The sequence below is a fragment of the Brassica oleracea genome, chromosome C3 (assembly GCF_000695525.1).
Source record: "Brassica oleracea var. oleracea cultivar TO1000 chromosome C3, BOL, whole genome shotgun sequence".
Classification (NCBI taxonomy): domain Eukaryota; kingdom Viridiplantae; phylum Streptophyta; class Magnoliopsida; order Brassicales; family Brassicaceae; genus Brassica; species Brassica oleracea.
Genome location: NC_027750.1, coordinates 26,743,850 through 26,754,892, shown reverse-complemented (window position 1 = coordinate 26,754,892; position 11,043 = coordinate 26,743,850). Strand labels below are relative to the sequence as shown.

At 33.9% G+C, this 11,043-nt stretch overlaps 1 protein-coding gene across 1 annotated transcript; it reads right to left on the bottom strand.

The window, feature by feature from the left end:
* Positions 1–2,422: 2,422 nt before the first annotated feature.
* Positions 2,423–3,500, bottom strand: LOC106333545. Its single transcript, XM_013771980.1, has 4 exons — positions 3,356–3,500; positions 3,135–3,236; positions 2,870–3,030; positions 2,423–2,766 (listed from the first exon to the last, which is right to left on the bottom strand). The coding sequence occupies exons 1-4, from the start codon at positions 3,453–3,455 to the stop codon at positions 2,638–2,640; spliced, it is 492 nt and encodes a 163-aa protein (XP_013627434.1). The 5' UTR covers positions 3,456–3,500; the 3' UTR covers positions 2,423–2,637.
* Positions 3,501–11,043: the final 7,543 nt, after the last annotated feature.

The following is an 11,043-nucleotide window of genomic DNA, read 5'->3' as shown; positions in this document are numbered from 1 at the left end:
ATGACGTCTGGTAAGGAATATGTTAGCACCACCTTCCCGTTTTTCTTGTCCAGACCATAATCTTCTAGTGTCATTTCACGAAGTTCACCATGTGTAAAACCACCCGACATAAGAAACATTCTCCCTCATTTCCAATTATTGACCACAAACTCCCGCAAAGAGCCTTTCACCACCCATTCTTCGTACACAACAGGTATATGAGTCATTTCCTGCAAAAAAATACAGGCTTACATAATCAGCAAAGAAATATTTTATGTTTCATAAAACTATAAACGAAGACTTACAAATATGTCTACAATTATTAGCTAACAATGTTGTCAAACCAAATGAATTACACTTTCATAATTATAAAACATTTTCTTTTCAAAATCACTCAAACCCTTTAGGATTAACTAACACACACTGTCAAACAAAAAAAAACTAAAAAAAACTTAATGAATAATACACAAATTCACATTTTTATAGATTTTTCTATGCAGACTTAATATTCAGTCTCTGAAGATCTAGATGTTCGTTTCAGTTTACAGACGTAGACTGTCAAATAGGTCTACTCTTTGGGTTGGTTTTTGCAATTGACCATTTTACGGGTTGCTTTCTATAGTTGAAAAAAAACTGTGATTTTGTACATGTAGACTTTCATTTCAGTCTACAATTTAAAAAGGTTAGTTTTTGCAAGTTTTTTGGGTTAGAATGAGAAAAAAGTAAAAATTGAATTCTTGAGCTTTAGAGCTCAAAAATGGTGGTTCATGGTGGTTGGAAAAATTGATGATGATGGCATTTTTGTAAATAAGAAGAAATGGTTAGGGTGTATTTGGTTTTTTGTTAATTTTGAAATTAATAAAAAATTAAATAAAAAAGGCAATTTTGTGAATAATTCAAAACATAGGGATAGTATGAAAATTTTATTGATGAATAGTAATGACAAAAAAAAGGTTTATTTTGGGTTTGACTAGAAATTGTGGGTTGGTTTTGAAAAACACCCATCAATTACTAGGTAATAATATGCGCTTTGCACGGAATATGATTATTAATTTCTTTATTTTTATTAAAAAAGACATTAAATCTGTTTAATCTCGATATTGGTACGGTTTTAAGTTTTTTTTAGTTTTTAATCTTCTAAAATATAACTATTATTTTAAATTAATATTCATTTTAGTTTATTCGGTTAAAATGTTTGATTTTTTGGTTTTTTTCCGGTAAAAACCAAAAAATAATATTTTTTGTTTATTTTCATCTTATGAATTTTAGATAGTCGTCATATCGAACCAATAGTTTCATATTATAGTTTCTAAGCTGATAATAGTTTAAGAAAAAGAAAAAAAAATTATTAAGACAAATCATTTCACTACAATTTGGTTGGTAGTGAAAGAAGCATTGAGAAAAAATATTGCAACTTTCAAAAATATTAGATACTTCAGTTGTGCTTAATACTTAGTTATAAGGTGTTCACATCAAGGTGCACATGTATGTGTATGTAAAAAGTATATAAAAATAGTTGACAAATATATAAAAATATTATTAATTAATATTAAATGACATTTTTGTTCAAAATAATACATGAATGATAAAATTAAAATTAATTTAAAATAAAAAAGGCCTTGACATTAGTCATTTTAGAAAATTAAATTGTATCCGTAAATAGGAGTGGGCACAGATCGAATATCTGGATATTTGGAAGCATTCGTGTCGATTCGATCTTTAACCACCTAGATATTCTGTGACTCAGATATCCGAAATATTTTAGAATTTTAAAGAATATCCGATTTGATCTGTAAATAAAATAAAATTTTTAAAATAACTGAAAATTTTAATAATAACATTTTATTACAATAATAAAACATTATTTAACTTTTTTAAATTCTAGTACCTAATATAATAAATTTAATTCATAAAAATCTTGTAAAAATGATATTAAAGGATAATATATATAACGTATATATATGATTCTTTACATATATGTATATATATGCATATAACATATCGAATTAGATATTTTTTCTTAAAAATATTGGTATTTGTGGTTTGCTTCTTTTTTAGATTGTATTTTAGTATTTGATTTGTTTCGTAGAGTTACGTATATCCAGATTTTTTGGTTCAAATCAAAACGAATAACGAATCGAATCAAAATTTATGAATATTTTGCTCAACTTTATCCGTAAACAATAAAAATAATAGATATAGTTTGGCTTTTGATTCGTTTTCTATTTTTATTCGAACCGAAAAATCCAGAGTTTTATTAGAACCATGTATGTGAGTTTTATATTTAAAAAAAAAACGCAAAGTAAATAGTGTGAACACATTTATGAATATAGTGTGAACGTGTTAGCATATTTATTATCAAATCATTGTAAAGCTGCCACGTGTCTGTTACAGTGTGAATGTATTTATTAAAATGCTTCTATTTTACTATATAAGGGGTGTTTACTGTAAAGAGGCTAACAATACATTGACTGGAAAATAGTACATTGTTTCGAAAAGAAAACAAATGAAGTATTACATTCAGATGGGTAACATTATGACGATACATAAAAGTCTTTTATTCGTTGGACGACATGTAAAAAGTAAAACGGAAACAAACATTAGGATTACCATGCCTAAAAGAGTAGATCAGACTCATAAAAGACTTGGAACATAGTTTCACTCGATAGCTTGCCTAGACGGAAACATTTCACGTATAGCACAAGAGAACTTGATGCACATCACTGGCTCTTTCTGGTGCTCCGGCATTATTATGCTTACTCTAACCAAATATGTCTTATTTCCCATCTAAAGTATTTTAAAAAAAACGATCTGTTAGAATTTGTCGATCTGAAATGCAACGATTATAAAATTTGTCTCAGACTAGTCGTTAATGTAAAGAAAAACTTACTACGTCTAGTTCTTCCTTAGTGAATACGTTAGGGACAGTAAACTCGATGGGGCCAGGTGCAACAGGGCACGCCACTAGATCACATAAGGAGTAGCTTCTTCTATCTGACCTTTTTGGTGCAACGATGATACTTACAGTTGCTCCATCAGAGATCTCTATGCCTGTTCATACCAATATTGAGAATAATACTGGAATAGTTAACTTTTTTTTTTTAATAAAAAGGGACAGAAGAGTAAACTTTAAAACCAAAAAGGGAATTATTTACTTGAATCACCGATTACAGTAATGTTTCCATTAGTGCTACTCTCAACCGGGGGTTCTGGAGAGATCGTCAGAGTCTTGACCTCAACGGGAGAGTTACGGTCGGCTGGCCAAAAAAAATTGATACCAACATATTACTACCATTATTATCTTCTTTAACTTCTACGAATCAAAGTAAGTTTCATTTATATATTTATCAAAAAATTAGCATTAAACGCTACTTACGATTGCATTTTCTGAATTTGGTTGCCCCCAAAGCAGCAGGTAAAAAAAGGAGTGATACAATTAGGAGAAGAAGCAAAGGCTGGGCGTGGAACATCGCCATTTATATTAGTTTACCTCTCAATGATGTTAAGTAGATCGAATTTATATTTTTGTGTGTTTGCAGTAAGTGTTATGCTGCCTTCTATTTATAGTCTGTCGGTTCATTATCAGATTTTTGCTACTCAAAATATTATCCATGTACTATTACTAATCTTCCACGTTATATGCGAGATTCGAGAACCTTAAAATATAATTCCTTGTTTGGTTTGACAAAAAGAAGTAGGTAGTACTGACTGTACAGTATTACGTGTTATGATTTCTTCAATGCAATAGTCGGTGGATTATAATATTTTAATATCCTACTAGATTCTGATCCGCTCTTAAAAAGGACGGGGTATATTTTTTGTTTTACATCTTTTTAGGTCTTTTCAATTGTTAATTTAAATATAGGTCTAATGGTATAAAGCATAATAAATAATATTCTAAATAATGATAAAAATAAAAGAAATAATAGTTGGACCATACTTTTATCAAAGGGTCACACTGCTATTTTAATAGAATAGATATTAGAACATCTTTTACTCATGGGTTTCTAACTTTGACCGATTGTCGAATTTTGTTAACAATGACTCAAAATTCTTCCCGCTTCTGAATCAAAATCTTGTTTTATTTCTAAAATACTTCAAAAATATAATATTTAAAAACATATTGAATCGCCGCTTTATTTAATAAAACACAATGCCATACATAAATAGAAAATATAAAATCATGTTTTATGTTTTTGTACAAAATCTAAAATGTAATAATATTAAAATAGAGAAAATAGAAATGTGCTAATATTAAAACTAATATAATAAATTATTTTAATGCATTGAAATTTCATTAGAAATATAACATATATTTAAATATATTGGATTAGTTATTTATAAAATATTAATTCAGATGGGTTTGAACCATCATATCGGCTTTCATTGTTTTCAGTGTTGATCAATAATTGGTTGAAGAAATGATAATAAAATATGAACACAATGCAAGGCAATCATTGTAACACTCAAACAACTTGCATGTTAGGCTCTTTGTTTTCAAGCTGCACAAAAAACCCTTACCATCATCAGCCGGGAAAACGGCCACCACAAAAATTTGAGTCATGTCTTTTTAGATCCAAACAAAATATAAGTGTAAAATTATTCCTGAACTGAGATTTTTAGAAAAATTTCGACCCAAACTTGACTCCGTTACATGAAATCTTACTTTGACTAACTTATCGTTAGTCAACCGTTAAACCATGCTTAGTCGGATAAAAGAAAAGTGCTGATTTCATCCCGTACAATTTCAGTTGTGCCTTTTTAGACCTGAAAAATGAGTAAGTGCGATTTCATGCCCAAACTGAATAACAATTTGAATTTCATACCCGAACTGAACGATAGTCACAATAAGAAATCAATCATATAGCTACTGATTTTTCGTAGCTAGAAAGAAAAATTTGTAACTACAATGCAAAAGGCGACGGATTGCTACGGATTGGAACCATGGCGTCAGCGTCGATGCTATACCCGATTCGTCGCCATTCTGTAGCTTGCTAGCGACAAATTTTGCGAGAAAACTAGGTAGCTATTGGCGACTGCATGGCTACAAAGTGTTTTGTTGCTTAATAGAAACGGCATAGCTGCAGAGTGCTCTTTTGCTAAATAGCTATAGAGTTTAGCTGCTACTATGTTTCTTTAGCTAAGTCGTAGCTATATAAATAAATAATTGATGCTAGTCGTTGCTAAATAGAACAATTATATCAACCACTTATCTCTGGCCAATGTGTAGCTATTTAGCTATAGACCACCAATGGAATCCGTCTATAGGTATATAGCTACAGATTGGTACAGTTAGCCAGATATTTAGCTACAAAGTTAAAATTATGTGTTTTGTCACTACATATGTAGGTAAAAAATTTGGCTACGAAAATGTTTTTGCCAACCCGTAGCTAATTTAATGAATTCTTGTAGTGAGTTTGAATTTCATAAAAAAACTACTCTGACTAACGTTTGGTTAGTCAACTGTTATTTTTGAGCGTGTCAGTGTCTAAGCAGAGATGTCATGTCGAGGGAGAGTTAAAACGAACGTCGTTTTAGCTAAAATAGTAAAATTTTGTCACTTGGAGGGCCGGACCCATGCCAGACACAGACAAGTGAATTAAACGAACACTTTACCATCAGGTCAGTAACTTTTGTCATATTTACATATATACTAATTTATATCTACTTTCATGTTACACCATTGTTTTACTTCTTCTCGATACTAGGTTTGCTCATGGATTCATCGCGGATTGATCCCTGATCAAATGGATTCGATTTCTTGGGCTTGATAATGCCTCTGTTCATGCTAATCCATTTTAGACGAAGAAACTAATCTCCTCTCCTGTCTATGTGTTATAGCCGGAGCTAATCTTTTTGGCTCCCAAAGTTACATTCTCATGCGATTTTAAAATGTTCATTACTATCAAAAATAGAACTTCCTAAAGACTGAATTTTCTGAAATTGGCAACTGAGAGAGAGATATAGCCACAAGGAGAAGAAGCTAGTGATTTCTTTACTCGTTTTGGTACCTATATAATTTAGTATATATGTAGATTTTACAAAATTTGTCTTAGTCCAGTTGTTTAATGTTCAGTTTAGGGCTTATCTACGCGTGGATTCGAGTCATAGTGAGTGTTTTTTAATTAGTTTAGTTAAAGGTTGACTAACCAAACATTAGTCAAAGTAGTTTATATGTTAATTTTAAAGTTTGGGTATGAAATTCAAATTATTGTTTAGTTTGGGTATGAAATAAACACCAGGAATACAGAGTCTCAAGAGCATAAACACCAACCACAGATTGAGATGCATCACCAATCTGATCTTCTCGTTTTTGTGTCGTCAGGACAATTTAGTGATGCCATAAAGGCCATTTTTTTAGTTCGTTACTTTATGCAGAATTTCACTTTCCTATATGCTTCAATCACATGCCCATCAAAATATTTTCTCACGGGAAACGTTTTGTCAATTTCAAATGTAAGAATACATGGTTCCAAGGTTATGGATTGGTTTTGCTCAAGATTACGATCAATTAGAGCCAGCAAGCACTTTTCAATGAAATATAATTTGCAAAGAATAAAAGAAATGCTTGTTAAAAAATGTAAGCTGATATTTCAACCAGGTTCAAAACTTTTATAAGCAAATGGAAACAAAACACACAAAACATGATTGAATAATGTAAACAGATTTATCCAAGGACCAGCGATCTCATACTGAAACAGATCCAAAAGTGCTAAGTTTTACTTCTTCCCGGCAGTTATCTAGATCTGGATTTTGTTTAGGCTGATGAAGCTGCTGCCGCCTTGTTCCTGGGCTTGGCTTCAGTACCTAATGTAACAAATAAAATGTTAAAAACCCCATTTTAGACTGAAACACAACTTTTAAAACCATATCAAATTCAAAGCAAGACAACAATACCTTCTCTGAAACCAGTCTTGAGCCTGCGGGGGACACTTTTGAGATATCTCATCCTACCAGTACCGGTAGTCTTCCTCCTGATCGCCTTCACACTCCAATTGTCTATAAAGGTAAGGAAAACATTCAGACACATATGCTCATAACATTTCTCTGAGAATTCAGATGATTTATTACAATTAACAACAAAACGAAGGTGTCGAGAAAAAAAACGTTACGACACCGTACAAAGTTAACAAGTAAGCAAAAGATTCAAGTAATAAAAAAAAACCAAAACGCAATGGATGATAAATATCAAGTGAGAACACTGCTAAAGAGTAAAAGAAGTAAGCAAAATGGGGGTCTTACAGGTCCTCTTGCGAGCGGCAGGGTAAGCGCAAGCGGAGCAGCGACTCTTCTGAATGTGAAAGCTACGGCGACCACATCTCACACAGAGAGTGTGGCTCTTGTTCCTCCTCTTTCCGAAACTCCCTGTTCCCTTTGTCTGTAATAATACTCAAATAACCAACATTTGACAATCGTTTTCAACGGTTAATCAAAGAGGTAGGATAGAGAGAGAGATCACAATTGTTGCAGCGAGTTGCGTGCCGATAAAAACCCTAGAGGATTCGGCTTCAGTTTTATATGAAGCCACCGGGGGATTATTGATTCTATTGGTCCAAACTCCAAAGTAATATAATGGGCCTACGTCAATGGGCCTCGTTACGAGTTTTTCTTCTTTTTCAGTCTTGATTTGTTTTTGTTTTTGTGTTTTTTTTTGGGTAATTTTTTAGAGAAATCGCTTCTGGTAACTAATAAAAAAACAAAATTCACGAAATGACTAAAATTGTTGTAAACTTAAGAACTGGAATCTGTAAGTTATTCATCTTATTACTCAATCATAAAGTGTCATTATATATGAGAATTACAAATAGATAAAAGAAAAGACATAAATATGGAAATTGTACAAATACAAGAAAAAAAGAAACTAGGGTTTCCCTTTTACTAAGCCGCTTCTCTCTCCTCTCTCTCTCTCCTGCGGCCGCCTCTCTCTCTCTCTCTCTCTAGGTGTTGGGCCGGTTATGGACCGGGCCGGTTATGGACATCCATCATATGATTTATAACAATTCCCCTTGGATGCCATAACCATACATGGATTGTAATACGCTTTGGATGTTGCCTTATTAAAACCTTATCAAGAAAACCCAGTGGGATAAAACCATGGTGAAAGAAAAAGAGTACAACACGTATACTCTCCCTGATTTGTACCTCCGTATATATCCTTCAAGTTGGCATCCCAACCTGATGGTTGAGCTTCATGGACGCCAATGACTAATGGTCTCAATACCAAGGTAAAGTAGTGCTACCGCGTTGCAAATATATAACTTGCCTGGGATCTATCATTGTGGATCCGAGAGATAACTTGTATCAATCAAAACATATTAACCCTTCTTTGGGTTTTGATTAGTATAATGTAATCTCAAATTTTAGTTCCTTATAGGTAACATAGGATATATTTTATCCTGTCCCAATCCCTTATGTTCGGACATGACCTAAACCTAGACAATAGGTTTACATCAATACTCATGTCCGGATGTGTATAACATGACAAATACATCAAGGCAAGGCGCCAATAGTACTTAAGGTAAGGGACGTGTATGTCTATATTTCCAGTGCCTCATGGTCGAACATTAGCTAAACATATATAAGAGATTCACGGCAATAACACATGTCCGGCCTAGTATGGCTTGCCTATTACATCAAGGCGCCAATGGCACTTGGGTAAGGGACTTGACCGAACCAAGGACATATTTCTTGTCCATCTTGGGACCAAAGGATCCGTGTCCAAGTCAGGGGTACTCACGACCATGTCCTTCTTGGGACTTACAATGGGTTTGTGTCCGGACCAAGGGACCTTATGGGACAACTCAATGGGCGAGCTTTGGTCCATGTTAAAACCGTTTGAATACCTTTCTATAAGTCCTTTGATGCACAAGGATTCCATCTTTTAAGATGTTCAATTTGTAATCCTAAACAAAACTTTGTTTGTCCCAAATTTTTATTTCAATATCTTTCTTTAGATAATCGTTTGAAAGTCTCTCCGGAGGTTCCTAGGATATTTTAGATCATTAACATATGCTTGTATACTTTAGTTCTCGAGAACCTGCTGCATTTGACAACTCAATACCCTCTGGGACTTTTATATATATCTCATTATCCAGTGGACCATACAAGTAGGCGGTTTCTAAATCCTTTAACCGCAAGTCTATTTTTCTTCTTTTATGGCCAGACTTGTTAGGAATCTAAATGTTTGTTGTATCCACCACAGGGGAGTATGTCTCCTCATAATTGATTCCTGGTCTTTGTGGAATCCTTGTGCATATGGCTGTGCCTTATATCTTGCTATCTCGCCATGTATCATTTCTTTCACAAAGACTCTTTTTTTTGTCCAACTAGTTTCACATCTAGAGTTGTCCGAACTATGGGACCAAAACCTCTCTTTTCTTAATGAACTTAACTCCACGTCCCCTTTCCATTTGATCTAATCTGATTTGTTGGTGCACTCATGTATGGACGTGGGTTCATGATCCTCATTCATTTCATAATCTCAAGTGCTACACTGCATGCAAATATATCATCAATGTAGACATTCTTTCTCTTGTTCCATTTGTGTCCCGGACATAACTTATTGAGGTTTCGTTATGACCTTCAGTACCCTGAAGCTTGGCGTCCCAAGCCTTATTGTTAGGCACCTTAGGTACAACCATGTTTATGGTTTCCTCATCCACGGCCGTGGCTTATTCCATGTAATTTCTTTTACTCTTTTACCAGCTTATTACTTTCTCCCCCTAATCCGTGTACCTGGCCTCAAACTGATCACCCATATTTGGCTCAATGTACTTAATAATCGTGGGAGAAACATATCCAACATATATCCTCATCCTCCTTTGAGGTCCCATATTAGTTCTCTGTGGTGGAGTAATTTGTATATAGAGGCACATCCAAATGTCTTACGATGGGATATGTCTGGCTCTTGACCCGTTATCTAATCGATGGGGAATATCTATGCTCACTTATGCATATTAACTTAGATGCACCCAAATGGCCTGATGCGTATTAACTTAGATGCATGTAAATTTCGTGTGACCCAAGCTGTGACTGGGAGTTTTGACCTCATAAGTAATGGTCTAGCAATCTGTTGTATGCGTTTAATAAAAGATTTCGGCCAAGCCGTTCTTGGTATGGACATGTATCACGGAATTGTCCACACTTACCCTCATGGACATACCATAATCATTTAAATGCTTGAGACATGTATTTACCAGTTTATTATTTACTTAGTCTCTTTGACTAGTGATGGCCTATCAATGAGTTTCTCTTGTGTACATGCTACACACGTGAGATTCTTTGGGATAACTCTTTCTTCCTTTCAATGTGTGTTCATTTGTATATCAATTTCGCATTTATGTTTGAACCAGGATAGCCAATCCGGTCATGCCATAAAGTGAATATTTTTCGCAGACATTTAGCCTCTATCATCCTGATCTTGACATAGTAAAGACCAGTAGAGAATGCATGTACAGTCTCGACCATTTTTCGATGGTTTTGGGCGAATTTTATATATCTAAAAGGAACTTTTTATTTCATTTGCCCACTGTTTCAATATGGAAACCACTCTTATATCTTTTAAACTCAATGGGCTTCTATGAGTGAATATAAATCATTGGATCTCTTTAGTCTGGCCGTAGCCTATCATGAGAATGACTATACCCGCAACTATATTTATTATAAACTTATATATTTGAAAATCAACATTATTCTTTTAGGCAATAAGAAGTTTCATATTCCGTAGGATCATCTCTTTCATGATCAAAAATCATCTTTCAGGGCCTTTGCCATAGTGGTTCCCACAGCCAAATGTATAATAGTGGCCATGGCCACGTCCTTTCTACCCTCCACGGCCATGGCCGTGTGGTCTATCATTCTGGACGTGATTAGATTCTTTGGATTATTTCTTTTCCTTTGCGGCCTTATTGGCTTCAGGTAATGGGGTTGATCCAGGAGGTCTCAATTCATTGTTTCTTATCAGTATTGGAGGCTTAGCTAGCAATAGACTCATCCACGGACTTGTAGTCCTGGATTCTGAGATTCCTCCATAGCTTTTGGTAATAACACCTTTCTTTGGTGATC

Bases quoted from the DNA above. Each gene is read 5' to 3' on its own strand.
- LOC106333545 (XM_013771980.1), bottom strand. From the start codon at position 3,455: ATGGCGATGTTCCACGCCCAGCCTTTGCTTCTTCTCCTAATTGTATCA. The intron at 3,237-3,355 runs GTAAGTAGCGTT...TTTTTTGGCCAG, and splicing joins CAAATTCAGAAAATGCAATC to CCGACCGTAACTCTCCCGTT. The intron at 3,031-3,134 runs GTAAATAATTCC...TGGTATGAACAG, and splicing joins TACTGTAATCGGTGATTCAA to GCATAGAGATCTCTGATGGA.